At 41.0% G+C, this 24,740-nt stretch overlaps 1 protein-coding gene across 2 annotated transcripts in view; it reads right to left on the reverse strand.

Annotated features, from left to right (window-relative positions):
• The window catches only part of LOC149469926 (tyrosine-protein phosphatase non-receptor type 11-like), a 190,551-nt gene that overhangs the window by 80,921 nt on the left and 84,890 nt on the right, over window positions 1-24,740 (reverse strand). For both annotated transcript variants that reach the window (XM_089668388.1, XM_089668389.1), the window contains exon 2: window positions 3,623-3,745. In XM_089668388.1, the coding sequence (XP_089524514.1) occupies window positions 3,623-3,745 (123 nt within the window). The remainder of the gene's footprint in view (window positions 1-3,622; window positions 3,746-24,740) is intronic.

The following is a 24,740-nucleotide window of genomic DNA, read 5'->3' on the forward strand; positions in this document are numbered from 1 at the left end:
CTCCTCTCACAGTCCACCCTGAAGACCGGTGTTGCATGAAAATCTGTCTCCTATGAGGATCTGTCCCCCTCGACGTATGTGCGCATTTGCCGGAGATCGCCGATCGGCTGCTAATGCCTGAAACTAGCACATGCGCAGATACGTCGAGGGGGACAGATCCTCATAGGAGACAGATTTTCATGCTACACCGGAACGGCGCGGGAATACGGCGAGAGGAACGCGCGGAGCAAAGGTAAGTGAATTGACACAGGGGGGACTTAATATGGGGGATGAAATAATATGGGGAATGAATTACTATAGGGGGGATGAATTACTATATGGGGGATGAATTACTATATGGGGGATGAATTACTATATGGGGGGATGAATTACTATAGGGGGGGTGAATTACTATATGGGGGGTGAATTACTATATGGGGGGTGAATTACTATATGGGGGGTGAATTACTAAATGGGGGATGAATTACTATGGGGGATTAATTACTATATGGGGGATTAATTACTATGCTTACTATGGGGGAATATTACTATACTTACTATGGATGACACATACACATCATTCATCTACTCTTGGTCCGGCCCCCGGGTCCAATATATGAACCCATTGCGGCCCTCAAGTCAAAAAGTTTGCCCACCCCTGATTTAGATAAAATCCAAGAAACACATTGAGCTTTCAGAGAACTTGAATTTGCAATTTGCAATGTATCTTCAGCTGTTGCTTTTAAGGCAACTGTGATTTTTGATATTCAATTTGATGTCAAAATTGTTTTTTTTTTTTATGCACCAATAAAATGTATATTTTATGACAATGGTTGTACTGTACCTTAAAAATCCCACCATGTCAAATGTCCTTTTAAATGCTAAGTAATTGGGATGTGGCATCTTTCAGGCCAAGAAATGTTGTGTGCAATACAATACAATTATCTCAGCTGAAGCACAGAATTGGTCACAGGCAATGATTGGTCATTCCAGCTTTAACAGTATTCCTGAAGCTCATTCAGCTTTGATCATGTAAGAAATACCTAGGTCACCTGACTTGCCATGCATTGCATCTTGCAAGACAGGTATTGCAAGGCTTTTATTTTTTAACAAGGGAGAAGGGTGGACATGATATGGGGCGTTTTCACTATATGTCTGCTATAAAAGAGGTAGATCTTGTATCTTTTATGGAAAACGACACCATATCTCCCCATATATAGCTAAGCCTCACCAGCAAAGAAACTAAAAAAGAAGCAACATCAGGACATGTACTCTCTTCCAGCACTGACAAGCTGATTTCGTATTTCTGGCACACTTTGCATATATACTATATACATGCTTATCTGTATAGCTGAGAATTTGACAAGTCAGTAACAGGCCAGTATGTAAGGATGACGATGCATGTACTGCTTATAGACAGATATAGCCAACATTACCAAGGAATGCTGAGCTCAGTTACTTTTCTGAACTACGGTTCTAACATTACTTGTATGCAAATCTTTGAATATATTAAAGTAGAACAATAGACACCTTTTGAATCTAGAATGTACTGAGTACAGTTGCCCAAAATTCTCTTTGCCAGATGTAAAATCAGACCTAAGCCGTAAAGCTGAGCCCACAGTAATCATACAGGTTGGGAGGGTAGAAGCACGAAAGCCAGCAAACACAAGATCTCATGCACACAGGACGTCAAAAACTCTACAGGAGTTTGAATTCTTCTGCCTCTAAATGTCCCTCTATGCAAGCCTAGGTGTCCACGCACAGAGGCAGGAAAAAAAAAAAAAAAAAAAATCACAACTTTCACATTCAGAAGAGGCGTGTTTAGGGAAAAAAAAAGCCAAATCCACATTAACGTGGGTTAATGCATTCTATTGGCCAGAAAAAATGTATATTCTGGGCAATAGAATGCATTAATTTCACATGCATGCAAAATAAATTCTCAGGGCTGAAGTTTGAAAGTGAAAAGGTAAATTTTCAAAAATTATTCATTCACTTACAATATGGCTTGATTAATAATTGTATATGCTATATTATTTATTTTTAATTTGCAATTTTTTCCCACAAATGTGGAGTTACCCTTTAAGTATTTTGATCATTTACATTTTTTACGACTGTCTTTCTGGGATCTTTTTCAGTGCCAAGCAAACTGAAGTTTGATACAATAGGGCTCACAGAGCACCATCTGAATTTTGTGGTCACATAATGTCACCGCATCTGACCAGCAAAAGTTGCAAATCTAGCAACTTAGAGTTCAGCATATTTTTTGAGGGGGTAAAACACCATATACATTAGTTATGTGTAATAGTGTATATCCCATTACTTGTAGGCAGCTGCTTCTGCTAAAAATCATCCCTGCCATGTTTCTTCACATCCGTCATATACTGCTCTGAGCGGCTACCTTCTGGTGCTGTGAGAACTAACAACAGCCTCTGCTACTGGTCAAAGTTGTGCCACACACTTCCCCTTCTGTCCTCTCTGCCTTTCACAGAATGCATACTCAAACTCCCACAATGCCCTGCAGTCTGTAAATGAAGGAGTTGAATGACAAGATCTCCTCCCCCCATTTACAGACCGTGATGTAACAAGCATTATGAATGGTGGAGAGAACAGAAGGGAATAGGTGAGCAGTGCAACTTTTCTCAGTAGCAGCTGCTGCTGTTAAGACAACCACTCAGAACAATACCCAGTGGCTGTGAACGAGATATACTGCAGGTGTCAGGCTACACACCATCACACATATTAATGCAACCCAAACAATATATTTATATACTAAAATTCAGCCTTAATTTATGAACTTATTTGTTTTGTTTTCTTTGTATGTATGGATTGCATGGGTTGTTACCAAGTTGTGGTGAAAATTTCATGTCAAGAACACCACTAGAAATATATTTACCGAGAAAAATGGTGACATGCTCAATATTTATTTTACCCGCTGTATACTGTAGATAGGGACTTCTGATTTGCTTGATATGTATACTAGTTGTGGGCCAGTTAAAAAAAAAAATAATAATGCCAGTGAGTGTGGAGTGCCAAGGAGAATCTTTCTGCCAAGGTCAACAATGGCAGCCCTTATGGTTTTCAACAAAGGTTTAGAGAGTTAGGGTTTAATTTCCTGTGGCACCTTTACAGCCATCCAGGACCTCAACATTTCAACATTCCCTCATTTTCACTACAACTATAGTTGCAGAGTGAATTCTCCATAGCTGAGTTATTGGTGGAAAACATCTCACCGCTGGGTGCCAGACATTGGTAAAGAAATGGTGGGGTATGTTCCCAACCACTCCGTCAAAAAACAGGAAATACTGTATGTTGGGTACAGCCACTCTTTTACTTCAGTTTACTTTCAGTTTGACCTCCAGATTTTACATTTTAACTCTGTGTAGACATTCCCAGTATCCAATAATTTGTCAAGAAATTGTATTGATCAGAGTTTGATCCCTTTATGATGTGAAAACTGCCCTCTGGGGGGCCTGCAGTTCCCTTATAGACATCAGATTTTTGCCTGATCTGGCACTGTTTATGGGAACCTCAGGGATTCATCTACACCTTCTATGGGAATCACAGACACATACACACAATCATCCTGTTTTCAGAACACAAACAGACAGGACGTTATTCTGCAATCACCCTGGTGCAATCTTACCTTACGGACAGGGTAAAGTCACCTGGATTGCTTTTGCTGGGGCGAGCCAGGAAGCTCCCATGGACTCCATGTGTCAGGAGGAGAGTTTCAGCTTCCAGTCCATTGATATTTGGATGGAACCATCTGAAACAGAAAAAGTTTGTTTAAATTATAAAAGAAAAACTACAAAGGTGGCATACTTTTCCATATGCTTATGGACTATAATAATTGTTTGGAATGAAAATGTATATATTTAAAAATATCCTCAGTACAAGTTTCTGTTAAAGTAAGCAATCCAAGAAAAACTCCAGGGCACTCCTGGCATATCACGTTTCTTTTTTGGCAACACATTGCAAAAACGAAGGCTAAAAAATAATTAAAACCCATGTGGTCGAAGAAAATTTCTCATGCAAAGCACATGCTTTCTCAAACTGAATCCAAATACCTTTAGAAAAGTATGCTACTTCACCACTTGCTTACCAGGAGCACCAAGACCTTCTGCCATTGGCATTTGGCTCCTGTCTAACTATTTGTGGATGGGAGCAAGCACCAGTACAAAATGTTCCTGCTGCTGATCAAAGCAGACTGCGCATGCGCAGAATCTGAGTCAACCAATCCTGGATCAGCTGAGCTCGTGCATGTGAGGCAGCCTATTCAAAGTCTGCCTGCCCTATGCCAGTCAAGAAGCCAAAAATGAGCCACTTCACAATTACTGCTGCAGTGCTGTTCACCTGTATCCTGGTACTGCCATTGTGGAGGTAGTTGGGGGTCCCAGGGAGCCAGACCTGGACCATCTGCCTGTATGCCTGTAGTGTATACCGCCTTATCTGCTGCCTCACACATAAGCCTTATATAAGGAGAATAATGTACAAATACATGGAGGGCCCTTTTAGACTTGTGTATCATGGTAATGCATACTAAAACACACATAGCATACATTACTGCATTGCAATTCATTTTAAATGGCACCCCAATGCACTTGTGTTGTGGTGTTACAAAAAATGAAAAAAAAAACCCGAGCTACTCAGGTGGAGGAAAAAAGGATGGGAATTACATTACTCTCAGCTGCCCATGTGCAAGAGCCCTAAAGCAAGGCAAGTTACATGTCATGGGCATTGTATTTAATGTTTAAATGGCAATAATTTTAGTTTGCAATAGGCGTTTGGGGCCTTTTTGAGGTTATCAATAAAAATCAGTACATTTTTCCTATTTTGTTAGTACCGGTATATATATATAAAAATAAAAAAGAAAAGGTTTTGGCAACCCTTTCTGCTGCTATTTCAAAAAAGACAGAAATGTGGGAAAACCCTTCAATATGCACTAGTCTGAGCTCCACTCATTACGGGGAGTGCCACCAATCTACTTCAATTGAGTTGTACTGCTAATGTAATCTGCCACAAAGCTGATCAATTCACAGTAGCACATGAAAAAATATTTAACAGAGGTTACCTTCATTGAAGACCAGATGTCAAAAGAACTAGTAGATCCAAAAAAAGGAAGCTGAATTTATATTCAAATCATGACTCTTAGGAAAAGTCAAGCTTGGCCTTGCCTCTGTGTCACTGAAGCCTTGCATTTGGATGCTTATCCTCATTGACCAAAGAGGCTTAGGAGGTAGAAGAACGAAGTGTAATGTCCACAGAATAATTGAAGATTTGATAGAATTCAGCAGTCTTTATCTCCGTATCCACTAATCTTCTTGGCATTTGGTTTGTCATATCCCCTGCCTATACATTTTTCATCCTATATACATTTTACATTGCTCAGCTTTATGTCAGGTTTACCGTCATAAGGCTGGGCACAAACGCACAAGCATTAAAAACTAAGGGTTTTCTATTGGCTGCATTTCGCCAACTTTATTAATGGACTTTTTGTTGAATTTTATGTGCCATTCCATATTAAATTACTTTTAATGAGAGTTTCCAAGCATTTGAAAACCTAGCCAGAACACTCTGCCCTCAATTTCCTACACACATTTACCGCCTTGTCCGTTGTGAGCCCTTATAGTAGATACATACCCAATGTGCTGGTTAGATCAGCATATTCCCTCTAGTGCCTATTAATATCTTACTCCAAGCTGTACATAAATTCTGAGCCATGCCGTGTACCACCTACACCGAGGATGTGTACACGTCCCACACTTCTGGAAAAATGACAGATGACTACCCTTTCTTCCTTCAGGACTGTTCAAAGAAATTGATCTTTAGGCAAAACACCTTTGGCTGCCTTACACCTACTTCCCGAAAGCATAGTACCTCCATGGTTTTCTTTCAGTCGCAAGACTTTTTTTTATGGAGTCACTACATATACGTGAACCTTTACTATGGATAAAATAGCCAAAGTTGGAGTGATGAATGGGCACAAGAGTGTGCATCCTTTCATTGTTTTCAGCGGTGCCCTGATCTGCAACTCCCCCCTACAAAAAAATTTAAAAAAAGCCAAAACACCATATAATATACCTGGGCGTTTGCTTTTTTCTTTTCCACCGGGCCTCATTGGGTGGATGGCAGTACTAAAAAAGAAAAAAGTGTAGGAACCACAGGATTACTATTGCTTTGCATGTTTTTTTTCTTACTACAGGCTTACTTTAAAAAGTACAAATCCACGCTTCAGAACGGGACGAGGATGTCTATTAAACATGAAAACATTCCTAATCCAAACCTAGAACCACTTCCTGTTAAGATAAGACAGAAGCAGTTAAGTAGCGAGGTGGACCGCACAAGATGTTTAGGTGTCTTCTGACCATGCAAACATTGACGCACAGATGGCTGACCTGCTTGACTGTGTACGTATCCATGAAACTATTTCAATACAAGTCCCACACACTATAAACAGACATGCAAGCGGCTTAGAATACAGTCAGAGGTGAGACCGTACATCTATGAATAAGAACGGCTAATTTCACAGAACTGCGGCTTTATAGATCTATCACAGCATGTATAAATGGCTGGCACAGAAGGCTGTAACAAGGCCGATAGCAAGACACAGGAACTACAGTCATTCATTTTAATGGCACTTTCCTGCCAGACTAGACCATTAAAAGCTGAATTCCCAAGAAATACAAAACGCAATTTACGCCAGTTATGTATTCATTTAAAATAATAATAAAACGTATTTTGAAATACAGCGATTATGAGTATTTCTCCCTAGGTGTTGAATAGCCAGGGCTCGATTGGCTTGCACAGTGCTGTCAGCGTGAAGATGTGAGCTAGCAAACAGTTTGAGAGAATAGAGTGATGACCTTTTCATTGTGCTGCTGCCCTTCAAATGACCAATATATATCTTTTACAGAAAGATGCTGCTTGGCACTCCGCACCCACTGGCATTATTTTATTCGAATAACTGGCCCACAACTAGTATACATATCAAGGAAGTCATAAGTCCCCATCTAGAGTATACAGCGGGTAAAATAAGTATTGAACACGTCACCATTTTTCTCGGTAAATACATTTCTAATGGTGTTATTGACATGAAATTTTCACCATATGTTGGTAACAACTTCATTTCTGAACTTATTTGTTTTGGCTTCTTTTATATATGGATTGAATTGATTATGTGTAATAAAATGGAATGACACAGGGAATAAAGTATTAAAACAAGCTAACTGAAATTTATGTAGCCTCCCTAGCGGTCTGATTATGTCCATATTTCTGTGCTCAAAGCGGTACTTTTTTTGCATGGAAATATGTCTTTTATTGTAGGCCTGTAATTTTTAGGAATAACTCACTGAAATCTGTCCGAACAAGAGTCTAGTAAACATTCCGGGTATGTTAAAATTTGAAACACGAAATCAAAAATTATAATATAATAAATAATCCTAAAAAATAATATTATAATAATAAATTTAATTCAATATTATAATCAAACCAAAAACACTGAAATTTGAAACAGAGCGCCAAGTTCGCACATCACTGATCTTAGTCACATGTTTTCAGTGCCTGATGATGAATTTCACCACGAATCATTATCACTCAATTCTGCAAGTGATTCTAATTTACTATCGCTGTTCTCTAGCTGGTCTAAAACCAATTTTGACCTAAAAGGGACGCTTTTTGGACGCCATGGACATTTCTCAGTTTCCAGGCAGAAAGAACAGTAAAAATGCAGGCAGGGCACAGGACAAAGCACTCGGGACAAAATGTATGTGAAATGGTTTGAAACAGTAATGTTATACTATGTGATTTTAGTGAATTTAGTGAATGTCACTTTTTGACATTTTTAAAATTTCCCATCGTTCCGTCCCCCGTACGTCCTGACGTCGCAGGGAACGGAAACCAGGTGACAGATGCCGGCATCCGCCGGAGGACATTGTCGGGGACGCTGCAGGGGGGACATCGCGGGAGCAAAGGACAAGGTAAGTGAAGAAGAGATCCCAGAGCAACGCTGCAGGGTATTCCCGAGTGTAGTTCGGGGTTACCGCTTGTGGTGCTGAAACTTTACCCCGAGCTACACTCGGGAATACCTCCAGGGAGGTTAAATACTTCGTACAAAATCCTTTATTGGTAATGACAGCTTCAAAATGCCTCATGTATGGAGAAACTAGTCACATGCATTGCTCAGGTGTGATACTGGCCCATTCCTCCACACAAACAGTCATCAAATCTTGAAAGTTCTATGGGCCTCTTCTATGAACTCTGATCTTTAGTTGTTTCCATAGATCTTCTATTAGATTCAAGTCAGGTGATTGGCTGGGTCATTCTAGCAGCTTTATTTTCTTTATTTGAAACCAGTTAAGTTTCCTTGGCTTTGTGTTTGGGATCATTGTCTTGCCGAAATGTCCGCCCGCGTTTCATCTTTATCATCCTGGTAGATGGCAGCAGATTTTTATCAAGAATGTCTTGGTACATTTTTCCATTCATCCTTCCTTCAATGATATGAAGTTTGCCAGTACTGTATGCTGAAAAACAGCCCCACACCATGATGTTCCCACCTCCATGCTTCACAGTTGGTACGGTGTTTTTAAGGTGATGTGCAGTGCCATTTGACCTACAAACATGGTGTGTATTATGGCATCCAAAGAGATCAATTTTGGTCTCATCTGACCAGACTATATTCTTCCAGTATTTCACAGGCTTGTCTTAAATGTTGTGCAGCAAACTTTAAACGAGCTTCAACATGCTTTTTCTTCAGTAATTGAGTCTTGCGTGGTGAGCGTGTATACAGGCCATGGCAGAGTGCATTACTGTTTTGTTCGAAACAATTGTATCTGCTAATTCCAGGTCTTTCTGAAGCTCTCAACAAGTGGTCCTTGGCTCTTGGGAAACTCTTCTGGCAATTCTTTTCACTCCTCTGTCAGAAATCTTGGGAGGAGGACCTGGGCGTGGCCGGTTTATGGTGAAATTTTGTTTTTTTTCCACCTCTGGATTATGTCCCAGGCAGTGCTCACCGGATCATTTAGAAGGTTAGATATCCTTCTGTAACGAATACCATCAGTATGTTTTCCAACAATACATTTTCTTCAAAGCTCTGGAGAGAGCTCTTTGCTTTTACCCATCGTGAGATGTTTCTTGTGTGATACCGTGGAACACCTTTTTATAGGCCATCAATTGAGAATGAAAAGCTGATCTTAATTTGCACTAACAAGGGGCAGGATTGCTTTCCAATTACTGATAGATTTCAGCTGGTGTCCTGGCTTTTCATGCATTTTTGCACCTCAATTTCTTCATGTGTTCAATACTTTTTCCCGGTGTCATTCCATTTTACTGCACATAACTTATTAACTTATCTGTTTTGGTTTCTTTGTATGTATGAATTGAATGGGTTGTTACCGACATGTGGTGAAAAATTCATGTCAATAGCACATTTAGAAATCCATTTACCTAAAAAAATTATGTGTTCAATACTTATATAACTCGCTGTACACATGTAAAAGATTAGCTTAATGAAAATGCTCTATTAAGTACTATGGTGAGCCAGCAACAAGCAGCTAAACTTGCAGCTCCAATAACAACTTGTGCTGTAATTTTCAACCTGAAATGAGTCTTGTCCACCTAATTTGGACCTAGCTTTTACACTGAAACTATGAGAACTAAGCGATTTACTTTTTTTCACACTTTTTTATACATTTCATTTATTAGACCAGTGGTCTCCAAGTTGTGGCCCTAGGGCCAGATGTGACCTTTCACTTGCCTTTATCTGGCTCTTAGGGCATTATTTCTTCAGCTGATATATGACACCAATCCTCCCACTGACACCAGTGATGGGGCACTACGCTTCCCACTGACACCAGTGATGGGGCACCACTCCTCCCACTCACACCAAATGATGGGGCACCGCTCCTCCCACTCACACCAAATGAAGGGGCACCGCTCCTCCCACTCACACCAAATGAAGGGGCACCGCTCCTCCCACTCACACCAAATGAAGGGGCACCGCTCCTCCCACTCACACCAAATGAAGGGGCACCGCTCCTCCCACTCACACCAAATGAAGGGGCACCGCTCCTCCCACTCACACCAAATTATGGGGCACCGTTCCTCCCACTCACACCAATGATGGGGCACCGCTCCTCCCACTCACACCAAATGAAGGGGCACCGCTCCTCCCACTCACACCAAATGAAGGGGCACCGCTCCTCCCACTCACACCAAATGATGGGGCACCGCTCCTCCCACTCACACCAAATGATGGGGCACCGCTCCTCCCACTCACACCAAATTATGGGGCACTGTTCCTCCCACTCACACCAATGATGGGGCACTGCTCCTCCCACTCACACCAATGATGGGGCACTGCTCCTCCCACTCACACCAATGATGGGGAACTGCTCCTCCCACTCACACCAATGATGGGGAACTGCTCCTCCCACTCACACCAATGATGGGGAACTGCTCATCCCACTCACACCAATGATGGGGAACTGCTCATCCCACTCACACCAATGATGGGGCACTATTTCTTCCATTGATATCAATGATGTGGCACTATTTCCCCCCAATGATAGGGCACTATTCCTACCACTTATACCAATAATAGGACATTGCTTACCATCACTGATGCAGGGGAATTTTCTACTCCAAGTGGCCACAGTCCGCCCCCCCTAAAGTTTGAAGGACATTAAAGTAGCCCTGCATTTATAAGGATTGGAGACCCCTGTATTAGACCATCAGAATTTAGCCATTGCTGCATGTAGCACACCATGCCAATTTAACATACCACTAAAACGTAATCTGACGCCACACAGTATACAGAACTTCTAGTCCATCAAACATGCACTCAACTTCATACCAGTTTTAAGTATACCCTTTCATAAACCTACAGATATGACTGTACCATTACAGCCATATTCTTCCAATACCTACAACTCACCCTTCAGGATGACAACTACATCGCACACTCCCTCTATGACCTCTCTGCACTGACAGCCCCGCTCCTAAATCGCATAGCATTTATAAACCTACATAATAAAAATACATTGTGTGCTGGTTTATTGAATAAATGTACTCAAAATCTATAAACATTACATACAGGGGTGCGGAAATTTTTGAAAAAACTACTTGTCCAGGGACTAAATCTGGGTCCCAATCTACTTTTCCAGATAAAAAAAAAGTTTTGTTTTTTTTTCAACCAAAACCGTATTTAAAATCAGAGGTGCTCTTAGGAATGTCTGGGGCTTTTTAAAACAAAAAGGGCTTTATGGTAACTTAATCGTGTAATTTTAACATTGCGCTGTTTGTCTCCTCCTCACCTCCCTGCCTGTCTCCAGCACAGCACCTGGGGACAGGCAGGGAGGGGAGAGACCTTGCAGTGTAATGAGCAATGATTGGCTGCTCGTCAGGGAAGCGGAGTGTCAGGCTTATCCTTTATCCCTTTCGCTGCCATAGCCGTTTTTGCGTTTTGTGCACAAGTTTAAAAAAAATTATTTTACACCTGAAGATGACACAAAACCCCCAAACATGATATATTTTTTAAAAGCAGAGACCCTAGAGAATACAATAATGGTAGTTCCAATTTTTTATGTCACATGATATTACTGCAAAATGTCAGTAAAATAAAAATACAAGTTAATTTTAGAGCACAAAAAAAAGCAATAAGTTAACCTATTTTTTTGTAAAATATAAGAGATCAGGTTGCACCAAGTAGCAAGATATTCAACATGTCAAACCTTAAATTTGTGTGTGCTTGTGAAATAACGGACTTCAGTACCCTATATTTTCTATAGGCGACACTTTTAAAGCCCCTTATAATTCATCAGTATAGTGTTATGGAGGAGATCTCATTCTAGAATTATTGCTCTCATCCCAATGTGTGCTTTTACGTTTGTACGTACGTATATGTGGGTGTGTTGGAGGCCGGGAGGGGGGGGGGAATGTTATGTGCTTGGGTGTAACTTTCATTTTTACAATAAAAAGAAAAAAAGTTTTTGTTTTTTTTTATTTAAATTAAATCTGGTGACAGATTCTCTTTATTATTATTATACAGGATTTATATAGCGCCAACAGTTTGCGCAGTGCTTTACAATATAAGGGAGACAGTACAATTACAATACATTTCAGTACAGAAGGAATAGGAGCTTACAATCTAAAGGAAGGGGGAGGTGATTCAAAAGGTGATCGCTGCGGGGGATGATCTGGCGGAGGTGATTCAAGTACTGTTCTTAGGTGGAGGTGGGGTAGGCTTCCCTGAAGAAGTGCGTTTTCAAAAGATCGCTTAAAGGCAGACAGGGTGGGGGCTGAGTGGACGTGCTGTGGTAGGGAGTTCCGGAGGATGGGAGAGGCTCTGGAGAAGTCCTGGAGACGAGCGTGGGAGGAGGTGATGAGGAAGCTAGAGAGGAGGATATCATGGGAGGAGCGGAGTGGGCGACATCTGTGGATAAGGTTGGCGATGTAGCTAGGGGCAGTGTTGTGGATGGCTTTGTAAGCTGTGGTTAGTATTTTGAATTTTATACGTTGGGTTAGTGGAAGCCAGTGGAGGATTGGCAGAGAGGGGCAGCAGTCGTTGATTGGTTGGTAAGGTGTATGAGTCTAGCAGCAGCAGCATTCATAATAGACTGAAGCGGGGGATAGCCTGTGTAACAGTAGACCAGTGAGGAGGGAGCTGCAGTAATCGAGGTGGGATATAACCAAGGAATGGATAAGTTGTTTTGTGGTGACATCTTTATTGAGACATCCAAGGTCTAAAAGACCCTGGATGTCTCCCCTGTGCTCCACAATGTAACGCAGTGCACATCGCACTGCATTACATTCTTTCCCGTCCTCCATGGCTGGGAATCTGTCAACGGGACCCAGAAGTGACATCATAAGGTCACTTCCGGGTGAGGACAAGAAGCGGAGGGAAGTGGACGTGTCCGCTCTTCTCCCTCCCCTCTAGCCGATGGTGGTGAGGTTCACATGGGGGAGGGGAATGGGGGAGAGAGGCTGGCACTGTGTGGAACTCGCACTGTGTGGAAGCAATCGGTGGCAGCACTGCTGTCTGAATGCTTCCACCTAAGAGGTGAGCCCTGCTGCTTTCCCAGGACTAAAGGTTAAAAAAAAAAAAAAAAAAAAAAAAAAAACTACCTTCCCGGCGCCCAGAACTACATGTCCCGGGCGTTGGGCGATATAAATTCAACATCACTGTGCATATATTAATTAAAAATTTCAGGTTAGAGGTTACACAAAACAGAATATTGACATAAATAGTTCCAGATAACACAAAGACATTGCGTGCATCATAATCAATACATTAGCATCCTCTGGAACTCTCTACCCCAATTTATCAGACTATCGCCTACTCTGCTCACTTTTAGGTGAGCTCTGAAAACCTCTCTTCAGGGAAGCCTATCCTGCCCTCAGCTAATAATGGAGTCTTCTACTCTTCCAACCAGTCCTTCCCCCACAGTTACTACCTTTTGTACCACTAGCCCCTCCCTCCTAGATTGTAAGCTCTGAGGAGCAGGGCCCTCCTATCCCTCTTGTATTGAACTGTATTGCTGCTGTATCGTCTCCCTTTATATTGTAAAGCGCTGAGCAAACTGTTGGCGCTATATAAATCTTGTATAATAATAATGATAATTATAAAATGGTTAATTGAACAATTCAGCAAATCATGGTCCCAAGTATAGAACCAGAGGCAAGGAGAACCTAAGCTGGGTATATAGTATTAGAATTCCAAATGAAAATATGTGTGAAAATCCTTAGAAAAATTCTCACAACATTTGAATGTCATTTGAAAGTAGGTCAAAATTTTTGTTTGCTTTAACATTCCATTTTGGAATGAATGAATTGTTCTGAACGAAAACCACACACATTGTAAGAAATTTGTACGTTCAAGAAAACATTTCCATCCTGCTCATTCGAATTTTCTCATCACTACAGTCGAAAACAAAAACGTGGCAATTTGACCCCAACTAATGATTAGAAAAATGAACAAAATGTTCTTACAATAAAAAATGTCACACTAAGTGAATACTCAGCTCGCTATGGGGAGCATTAAGTAAATAGGAAAGAGGGACAGCGCAGGGGAGGGTGTGGAGGGTGAGAGCGTCTCGTAGCCTGGCTGGTGTAACAGGGACCATACATTAAGGGTTTGTGGGAGTATCACAAGTCTACTAAGTATTGATCACAATCCCCAGCAGGAAGTGTCTGATCCACAGGTCAGGTTCCAAGACTTTTAAATTTTTTTTTTTTAATTTGAACAAATAGCCTGTGAGTTTTGCGGTTACCTTTTTATTGGAGAATGTAAAATGAAGTCTGATTTTGACTTTGGTCAATGAGAGGGATATAGATAACCAAGCATTCGCTATAGTTTGTTTTGTAGTAGTCAAAACGGGAGTCATAAGTTTGTATTTTGAGAGGTATATTGAATATGTGTAGATTTATTTTTTTTTTAATACATAGACACTTTTTGCAGGCTGGCCTTAGTGATGTCTCTCCTTTTCTAGTATAATGCCAACCCAAATTATCCAGTGTGATGGCCACACTTTTGCTGATTAAAATACCAAGGATTAAAAACAACCTACAAGTTGGAATCTAACCAATCAACTTTGGAAATAGCCCACTGCATAACAGGAAAATGACTACAGAGCAGGGAAACACGTTCAGCTAAATCTTTCTCCAGTAGGTCAGACTGTCTATGCTGAAGACCCAGAAGGCAGCCTGTTATCAGGTCACCACCCACTGGTGTGCATTATCTACTGTAAACAGGCTGCTGTGAGTCAGGAGACCATTCACGGATTCCACATACCCTACAAAAATGAAGAAATATACAGTATAAATTGTATAAGAACTATGCAAGTTTCCATCATGTAAGCCAGACATCTATACTGACTTTTTTTTTTTTTTAAAACACATTTCTGAAGGATGAATAATATAAAAAAATGAATGCCAAACGACTGGAGATAACACATTTAAAATTGGTTAATTCTGCACTTTTATCACTGGTGTTTGAACATCTTTATGCCAGCCCTAGATGTTAAAGCAGAACTCAGGCAAAAAACGTTTCACTTGCTTTTCTATAGTGTGGGGAAGGGTTAGAACCTTGGATGGGTTTTTATTGCTGTGTGTGTCCCTGGTTGGGTAATCTACCCTTTTAGTCCCAGAGACTACAGGACAGAAAATGATGGGAAATTCATATTATGGTCACGGGAATATGAAGAAATTAAGTACCTTCCAATGGGCTCAACTATTTCTGAAACCGCTACCAAAAGGTGCAATTTCCCCTTATAGGGGAGAAATGCTCCAACACATCACTGTATCTCCACCTGGCCTGATTAAGACCACTAAGCTGAAATGCATAATGAGATGGTTGTGAGTTAAATGGCTTCTAAATAACAAGATTGCAGAAAACCAAAAATGCATGGAAGTATTTCTCTAGGAGGCACCTTGTAGCCCAGAGAAAAAATGGCATGTATACTGTGCACTGTTGGTAGAGTACAGGAGACTGAGCAGGAAACAATTACTTTGCAATTTCCCCTTACATTAGGGAAATTTCCACATACTCCCAGTCATGCCTCTAAGAAAAAAATTTTCAAAGGATTCACAAGGTTGTGAAAAACTCCAGTGATGCATTCAATGGTATTTATAAATCAATAGCTTGAGCTATTGAACTGTTGAAACATTAGGGTTTTTTAAAGAAAGCAGTTAGAGTGAAAATCCAGGCTACACCTTACTAATCTTAAAAATGCTCCCTCACACCTCCTAACACCTATGCGGTCTAACCTTTGCAAGAAAGATGTATATAATTATCTATTTCCAGGCCACTCCAGTCTGGTCATGTGATCCAGCTCCCGTGTCAGCCAACGGTGGCTGCAGAGGAAAGGAGTGAGCGCCGACAATGGGTTGGCCATAGTAAGCCTATGGGTAACGTCACTGCCCCCAGACATTGTAGTTGAGTGCTCTCTCCACAGCTGGCTGACACAGGGGAGCAGCACTGTTAAGCCAGCCTTGGCAATTCGAATCTTAACCTGTTCAGCAGGGACTAGCCGAGACTCGAACCATGTATGAGCAGGCTGAATGTACCCAAGTTGATTGACTGATCAACTTGGGTACAACTAGCCTGTCGGATTTCACATGTGATTATTGCTAGCAGCTAATATAGCTGCTAGCAGTAATCACTGTGTTCTCCAGGCAGGGATGGCTCCACCCGCCCCACCGAACACAATGGCTCCATGGGAAGGATTCCCCCATCCGCACAGGCTGTGACGATGGGGGAATAGAGTGATATTCTTTCCTGGAGAGTTCCATCAATGGCCAGCTTTAGGCCTCATGTACACTGGACATTTTTTTCAGCTACTCCAAGGGGCATCTGGTGGTTTTGTTCTGCTTCTAAATGCCCCTGTATGTTAGCCCATGGGTCCATGCTCACAACGGTTTTTAGAAGCAGAAAAACAAACCCACTGCCAGGAACAGCAGCGTTTTGGCAGAAAAAAAAACGCATGGCGCTTGTAAACGCTTCTAAGCGCTAGGTGTGTTTAGTGCCTAAGCGTTAATTCATTTAAATTAAATTAACTGAAGCCAAAGCAATTGATGCACCTAAATGTTCTACATACTTTTACAAGCATTGGGCATTTTTTCTGCCAAAATGCTGCTGACAAGAGAAAAGGATCCTAGAAGAGTTTGCAAAACGTCCCGTGTACATGAGGTCTATAGCTTCCCTCAGCCTTCCTCTTGCTGAGCCAAGACATACAATCAAGGCTGGAAATGTACATATTTTAATTACAGAAAGTGGCATATAGTTTTTGACACCAAAGAGAGAGGGAGAGTATCCAATAAGTATCATAGTGAGTCCGGCTGAAAAGACAAAAGTCCATCCAGTTCAACCATAAAAAAAAAAAAAAAAAAAAAGTTATAATCCTTTACCCACAGTTGATCCAAAGGAAGGCAAAAAAAAAAAAAACAAAACCCTGGAAAGCATGATCCGATTTGCTCCTGCAGGGGAAAAGAATTCCTTCCTGATCCCCCGAGAGGCAATCAGATATTCCCTGCATCAACTTTACCTATAAATGTTAGTATCCAGTTATATTCTGTGTATCTAAGAAAGAATCCAGGCCTTTTTTAAAGCAATCCACTGAGCTAAAAATAAAGAAGTGACTATTCTAAGCTTCAACATAATAGGTGCCTCCAGCAAGAAGAAACAGCAACAATGCTGGAGACAATTGAGAGCACACGCTAACTTTGCTAGAATAATTATTAATGTGAAATGAATTTTCTTTAACAAAAGAACATAAATTGTTACCAAACAGTTATGGGTAAAGTTCCGTTTAACTGAATAAAAAAAAAGAAAGTAATTTTTTTTGTACTAAACATAATAAAGAAAATACAAACACTTTACAATGTCTTTAAGGGACACCATAATTTTGGCCATTCAGGACTAACTAAAGCAGCTATACAAGGCACAAATTAAAACAGCTCTGTAATCATTACATTTATTTTTTTACATGCAATCAGTGTAAGTACCTAAATTTGACCCGGTATCAGCTTCTTACAGTTCCTGCACAGCACAGCCAGGGTGTGAAGAAAAAGCAGCACAAGGAGCCAATCAGTTCATGTACTGACAAAAAGCATGCAGATAGTAAGAGAACACAGAGTGGCAGAGCTGAGCTTATCACTGTGCTGCTTTTTCCTTTCACTGTCCAGTCAAAGACCCAGGCGGGTCAGGATGACCTGGGCTCAGAGGAAGTGGGTTGAATAATGCTGGTCATCAGACTGGGGACATAAAGTGGCAGTAAAAAGTGTTGTGGGGGAAAGTTCTGGACTGAATATGAATATTGCCACAAAAGACAGTTTTGTTATTTTACCTTTTAACCATTTTAGTGCTGTTGTTGTAATTAATATGGCACAGCAGTAGAAGAATAAAAACAAACTCGCAGCTGTACTAGCATCTGTCATTTGGTTACATGTTGTAGAGCTGGCTTCAGGTCCTGCAACACACAGTAACTGGGGTCGTTTTACTTCTAATAGTATATTAAATGGCGATTAATTTTGTATTTATTTATTTTTTTAATGATATTTTAAAGTTCCCCCAAATGAAAAGCACATACAAACAAATGCGAGCGTACAGTGAACACAGATATGCAAATGACTTTTCTGCAACCTAGATTAGGTACCAGAGAGCGTAATAATTTTAAAGCAATTTTTTTTTAATGGTCAACTCCAAACTGATGAACTGTAAAGGTTTTCGTAAGCATCGCCTATGGAAAATTTTGTTTATCACAGTTTGTCACCATATTTGCGACCCCACAAAATTTTAAATCCTGACATCAGGATTTAACCCAACACAGTTTATTATTTTGTGTAAACGAGGTGTGAAAATGTAAATCCTGGAATGCCCACGGTGTAGCACTGTGGTGGTGAATCACTCAGCAATTTGCACTTAGTATGTTCTAACTTGCACTCATCTGGGATGCAGACCAGTTGACTCAGTCTTTACAGAGTAGTCAATGATATTACACGTGTTTGCGTTGCTCTGTTGGAGGAAAATGAGTGACAGGAATTTGGAGCAGAAGATGAACATCAAATTTTTCACGAAAATTTACAGACGTGCGCGTGACATTTCATCTCTGTTACAACAGGCTTATGGTGAACATTCCATTAAGCAATCAAGTGTTTTTGAATGCCATAGGTGGTTTAAAAGGGAGGGACTGGAAGAGGTCCATGATGATGTGGGCAGCCAAAAACTCAAAAAGAAAGATGGAAATGTGGACAAGGTTGATAAGTGTATTCTCCACCATGACAATGCTCCTGCTTTCTTCAGGGAAGCCTATCCTGCTTACAGCTAATAATGGAATCTTCTCTTCCTCCTACCAGTCCATCCCCCCCAGTTATTACCTTTTGTACCACCAGCCCCTCCCTATTAGAGTGTAAACTCCAAGGAGAAGGGCCCTCCTAACCTTGTATTGAACTGTATTGTTGCTGTATTGTCTCCCTTTATATTGTAAAGTGCTGAGCAAACTGTTGGCGCTATATAAATCCTGTATAATAATAATAATAATAATACAGTGATAAGTGAACATGTATTGATATACGAGGGCCAATCAAGTCAAACTAGGACTTTTCATTTTACAGGTATTAAAAAGGGATGCTAAGGTGGTGGTACTACACGCAGTAGACTTAGACAAGCATGTCCTACTACAGATAGGCGGCGCACATGTCGTGGGCCAGTCCAGAGACCGTTAATCAAGATGGCAGACAACAGTGTTAGTGCGTGCATAGAACAGCTTGTGGTGATGAAGTGTCTTGTGAATGATGGAGTAAAACTCGTGGATATCTACAGAAGACTTGAATCACAGTACAGTGATAAGACGCTCAGCCGCAGTAAGACATTTGAATGGTGTAAACGTTTCAAAATGGCCATAAGTCTGTCAGTGATGATCCTGGCTGTGGTGGTTCCCAGCCCACAGCAGTCATTCCTGTAAACATTCATCGCGTTGAATGCCTGATCCTGGATAAATGACGCATAACCTGTCACGCTGGGATAAGTGTATAAATGTAGCAAGGGAGTATGTTGAAAAATAAATGCGGTTTCCACTCCTTGAAATTGGTTCTTTTATTATAAAAACTCCGTTTGACTTGAATGCCCCTCATATTAGAAGCTATCTATATTTACAGGCCATCTTATTAGGTACATCTTGCCAGTGCCAAAAAAATATCCCCAAAAACCTTTACACCACCACCAGCCTGAACCATTGATACAAGGCGGGATCCATGCTTTCATGTTGTTTACGCCAAATTCTGACTCTACCATCTGAATGTCGCAACAACCAGTCTGCCCATTCTCCTCTGATATCAACAAGGCATTTTCCTCCACACAACTGCCGCTCACTGGATATTTTCTGTTTTTCAGACCATTCTCCATAAACCCTAGAGATGGTTGTGTGTGAAAATCCCAGTAGATCAGCAGTTTTTGAAATCCTCAGACCAGTCCGTCTGGCACCAACAACCCTGCCACGTTCAAAGTCACTTGAATCCGCTTTCTTCCCCATTCTGATGCTCAGTTTGAACTTCAGCAAGTCATCTTCACCACATCTACATGCCTAAATGCATGGAGTTGCTACCATTTGATTGGCTGATTAGCAATTTGTATTAGCAAGCAATTGAACAGGTGTACCTAATAGAGTGGTCGGTAATTGTATGTATAATTTTGTACAACGAATGTGGGGACAGCCATTCTTAGTCACTAGATATGGGGCCTCTGCTTCTTCCGATGATGTCCCGTGCTGATCCCTCTAATGCAGTATTACCACGTAGGCCTGGTCTGAAGGTCTGAATAACAACAGTAGACTGTTGTCTTACATATCCATCCCTAGAGACCAAACAAAATGCAGTAAGTTTCTGTGGTGGGGTTACAGTATGCTGAAGAAAGGCACACAGCTGTAAGTAATGGTCGCCTTGGAGCTACACATCAACATTGGTAAAATTAATCAACGGGATCTGAGCTGACTGGTCCCTGGCCATTACCAGCAAGAAGAGATACGTAGAGACTTTGACTTTTTGAAACATGAAAACTATCTAGAATACTACAAAGATCTCTGTAGTTTTAGTTCTTTAAGTATAAAACAGCTAACTCAAGTGCTGATTAAAATGATGGCAGTGCAGTAAGTGTCTGGCAAGGGATCCGTCTTTTAGCTAAAAATATTTGCTGCCAAAAGAGTTTCCCATCTGAAAAAGTTTGGAGCTTATGTGTCTGCACAGCTCAGATTCAGCTGGAATATAGTCAGCGGCCTGCAGACGTAAAAGAGTCAAGAACAGGATACTCTGTCCATCTGCAGAAGTAGAAAATCATTCCAGTATATTGCGTTAAGCTACAACAATCGCGTCCTTGGCCGTGTAATCCAATCTGCAAGCTTGCTTATCCAAACCCAACTTTTAACCACTTTGCAACATCACCTTGCAGCTGTACAGACAAAGCTTGATAAAGAAGAAAGCCTCGTCACGTCACAGCTACCCATGCCATGCTCCAGTCTTGTCAGTCTGCCAAGCTGTGCCGAGCTCTGCAGGATGATATAACACCGCGGCTAATTAACGCCAGGCTATTCTGGGTACAGGCTGCATGTCAGGGCAGAATTTAGCCCTTGATGGGGCTCGTGCCTCTTTGATGCTCTGCCAGGGTTATTTTTTCTCCCTGCACATCAGAGAAAGTGAAGCAGAAATAAAACCTTGGTGTGCTGTATTTAGCTGATCCACAGCTGTGGAGGTTTCGGTGCATCCCAAGAGTGGTGAACCTGGTGGCCAAGGTCCAGGACCTCAAACCTCATAAACGTGGCCCTCAGCCAACTGGAGAGCCCCAGGAAGAGACAAGTCATTAAGCAAGAGGAATCTTCTACAAAACTGCAAAACATGCTCAGCTGCAAACATAACCTTCAGAGATGCTGACTAATACAAATGTATGCAACAATGAAAGAAAAAGTCAACAGAAAATGTTACCAATTTTCTTATTTTCATTACTTAAAAGCAAAACTCCAGCTTAAAAAAAAAAAAAAAAAAAAAATAATAGAAATGAATAGCCCATTAAAAGAGAAAACCAGTAATTGCCGCAATGTTCAGCTTTAATCCAGAGATTTCCCCTGCAGTATTTTTTTCTACCATTAGATGTCCTCAGACTGATGGTCAACATCAACTAACTTCCTCTGGACCCAGGTCATCCTGGACCTGCCCCAGTCTGACTGTACAGTCAAATCAGAAGAAACATAGTGGTAAGCCAATCATTGTCACTCTGGTTTCTCCTCAGATCACTATGCTTCTTGTCAACACAAACGGATTGGCTCCTTTTCCTGGTTCTTCCCATCACACTGCTGCCCTCCCATACAGAGACTGCAAAACTCTCAAGTTCAAATACTTGCACTGCTTCCATTAAAAAAAACCCAAACATTTAAATGATGTATAAAACTAGTCAAGAACAGAAAAACAAAATAAAAAAAAAAATTTTCCTGCTAATTACTCTGGGCAATTTTTTTCCCCAATGTAGTGAAGCTGTGCCCCCACCGCATGGGTTAATAGTGCTTTTTGTCTAGGGGTGAACACAGAGCCTATACTCACCTGATCCTTCAATCCTCTGGAAAATAGTGCTCGCCCACATTTAGCAGTTGACTTTTCCTACCGTACTCATGTCCAGAGCTGGTCTATAAGCGTGATGACATCAGAATAGTCCACCGCACAAAACCAGATTTCTGCTCCATCTACACAGGGTGTAGAGGGTGCCCATAATTAAAAAAGGCATACCAAAATCTGACTGTCTTTGAAGCTTTTGGACTGGCTGTGACCCCTACTTAAAGGGTTAGTCCACCTAACCTACAGAAATCACTCATGTTTTCATTTTTTCTTGAGAAAAATTTAATTGCAGTCATGAAAGGTCTTTGAGCTACAAACTTAACTTGAAATTCTGGCAGAGTCACTGATTTTTTTGTTTTTTTTTAAGCTTGCTACAAAAATCGCCAGCTTCAGTAGCTACTCATGTGACCTAATGCAGCTGCTGATGACCATGGCACACCAGCAATTTGTGATTGCAAAGACAAACATTGGAGTCAGCTACAGCAGCCACTATGTATGTAGCTGTAAATCACAAAACGATCAGAGATTTGCAACCTCGACAAAGTTGCTGGTGTAACATAGTCCTAGGCTTTATAGGAGGGCAGATGTTGGACCCCAAAGCGTACCTGGGTCTTTCCTGAATTCCCCAAAATAATGTGCAGTAGGGGAGCAATACAAATGCACCATGAATGCAGGTTCAAATGCTGCCAGGTGAAGCCAGCCAAAAACATTCAGTCTTTGTCAATGGCAGGTAAATCCGCTCTGCAATCTACAGGGGACTACTCTAGGGTTACAAAATACTAAAAATCAATGTTCAAAATACGTCTTCATTCACACAAATATACGGTTAGGTCCATATATATTTGGACACAGGCACAATTTTAGTTTTTTTCAGGTAATTACCAAAACCTATTCACGCTATAGTTATATAATGGATATGGGCTGAAAGTGCACACTCTCAGGTTTAATTTGAGGGTTTAGGAATTACAGCTCTTAAGAGTAGCCATCCCCCACTTTTCAAGGGACCAAAAGTAATTGGACAATTGAATCAAAAGCTGTTTAATGGCCAGGCGTGGGCTACTCCTTTGTTATTTCTTCATCAATTAAGCAGGTAAAAAGGTCTGGAGTTGATTCTAAGTGTAGTATTTTCATTTGGAATCTACTGCTGTGAACCTACATCATGCGTTCAAAGGAGCTGTCCATACAAGTGAAACAGACCATTGTAAGGCATCAAAAACAAAACAAATCCATCCAAGAGATCGCAGCAACATTAGGACTGGCCAAATCAAATCAACAGTTTGGTAAATTCTGAGGAAAGAAGAATGCACTACTGAGCTCAGCAACATAAAAAGACATGGACGTCCACAGAAGACAACACAGTGGTGAATAATCGCAGGATCCTCTCTATGGTAAAGAAAACCCATTCACAACATCCAGACAAGTGAAGGACACTCTCCAAGAGGTGGGCATATCATGGTCAAAGTCTGCAATCAAGAGAAGACTTCACAAGAGCAAATCCTCTGTGTTCAACACAAGGTGCAAACCATTCAGAAGCCTGAATAGAAAAGCCAGATTAGACTTTGCCAAAAAACATCTAAAAAAGTCAGAGCAGTTCTGGAAAAGCATCCTTTGGACGGATGAAACCAAGATTAATCTGTACCAGAATGACGGTAAGAAAAAAAAAAAAATGTAGAAGGCTTGGAACAGCTCATGATCCAAAGCACATAATATATTCTGTAAAACATGGTGGAGGCAGTGTGATGGCATGGGCATGCTTGGCGTCCAGTGGCACTGGGTCATTGGTGTTTATTGATGATGAATTCTGCAGTGTTTAGAGATATACTGTCAGCCCAGATTCAGCCAAATGCAGCAAAGTTGATTGGATGGCGCTTCACAGTACAGATGGACAGTGATCCAAAACACACTGCAAACGCAACCCAGGAGCTTTTGAAGGAAAAGAAGTGGAATATTCTGTAATGGACGAGTCAATCACCTGATCTCAACCCAACTGAGCATGCATTTCACTTGCTGAAGGCAAAACTAAAAAAGGCAGAAAAACCCACAAACAGAGAACAACTGAAGACAGCTACAGCTATAGCCTGCCAAAGCATCAGCAAGGAGGAAACCCAGTCTATGGTAATGTCCATGGGTTCCAGACTTCAGGCAGTCATTGCCAGTAAAGGATTCTGAACAAAATATTAAAAATTAACATTTTATTTATATTCATCTGTCCAATTACATTTGAGCCCCTGAAAATGGAGGGACTGTGTATAAAAATGGTTGCAGTTCCTAAAATTTGTACTTGATATTGATGTTCAACCCCTTGAATTAAAGCTGAAAGTTTGCACTTCAAATTAATTTGGATTGCTCCATTTTAATTTATTCTGGTGGCATACAGAGCCAAAAGTATGAAAATTGTGCCCGTGTCCAAATATATATGGACCTAAGTGCATGTGGATTTTTTGCTGGCAGAGCTTATGCATGTATACGGTGTGACAATTTAATTCCTGGAATACCTGCAGCAAAGCTCTACGGCATTAAGTCACACAGCCATTCACACTGAAGCATTTTCTGACATGTTCTAACTTGCACTTGCCTGGGCCACAGGCTCTATGAAGTAGTAGAATAAAGAATGTGTGTATTCCACTGTTGGTGGAAAATGAGTTGAAGGAATCTGGAGCTGCAGATTAACACCA

This window comes from Staurois parvus, unplaced genomic scaffold, assembly GCF_062004578.1.
Source record: "Staurois parvus isolate SC_StPar_1 unplaced genomic scaffold, SC_StPar_1.0 ptg000057l, whole genome shotgun sequence".
In the NCBI taxonomy this organism is placed as follows: domain Eukaryota; kingdom Metazoa; phylum Chordata; class Amphibia; order Anura; family Ranidae; genus Staurois; species Staurois parvus.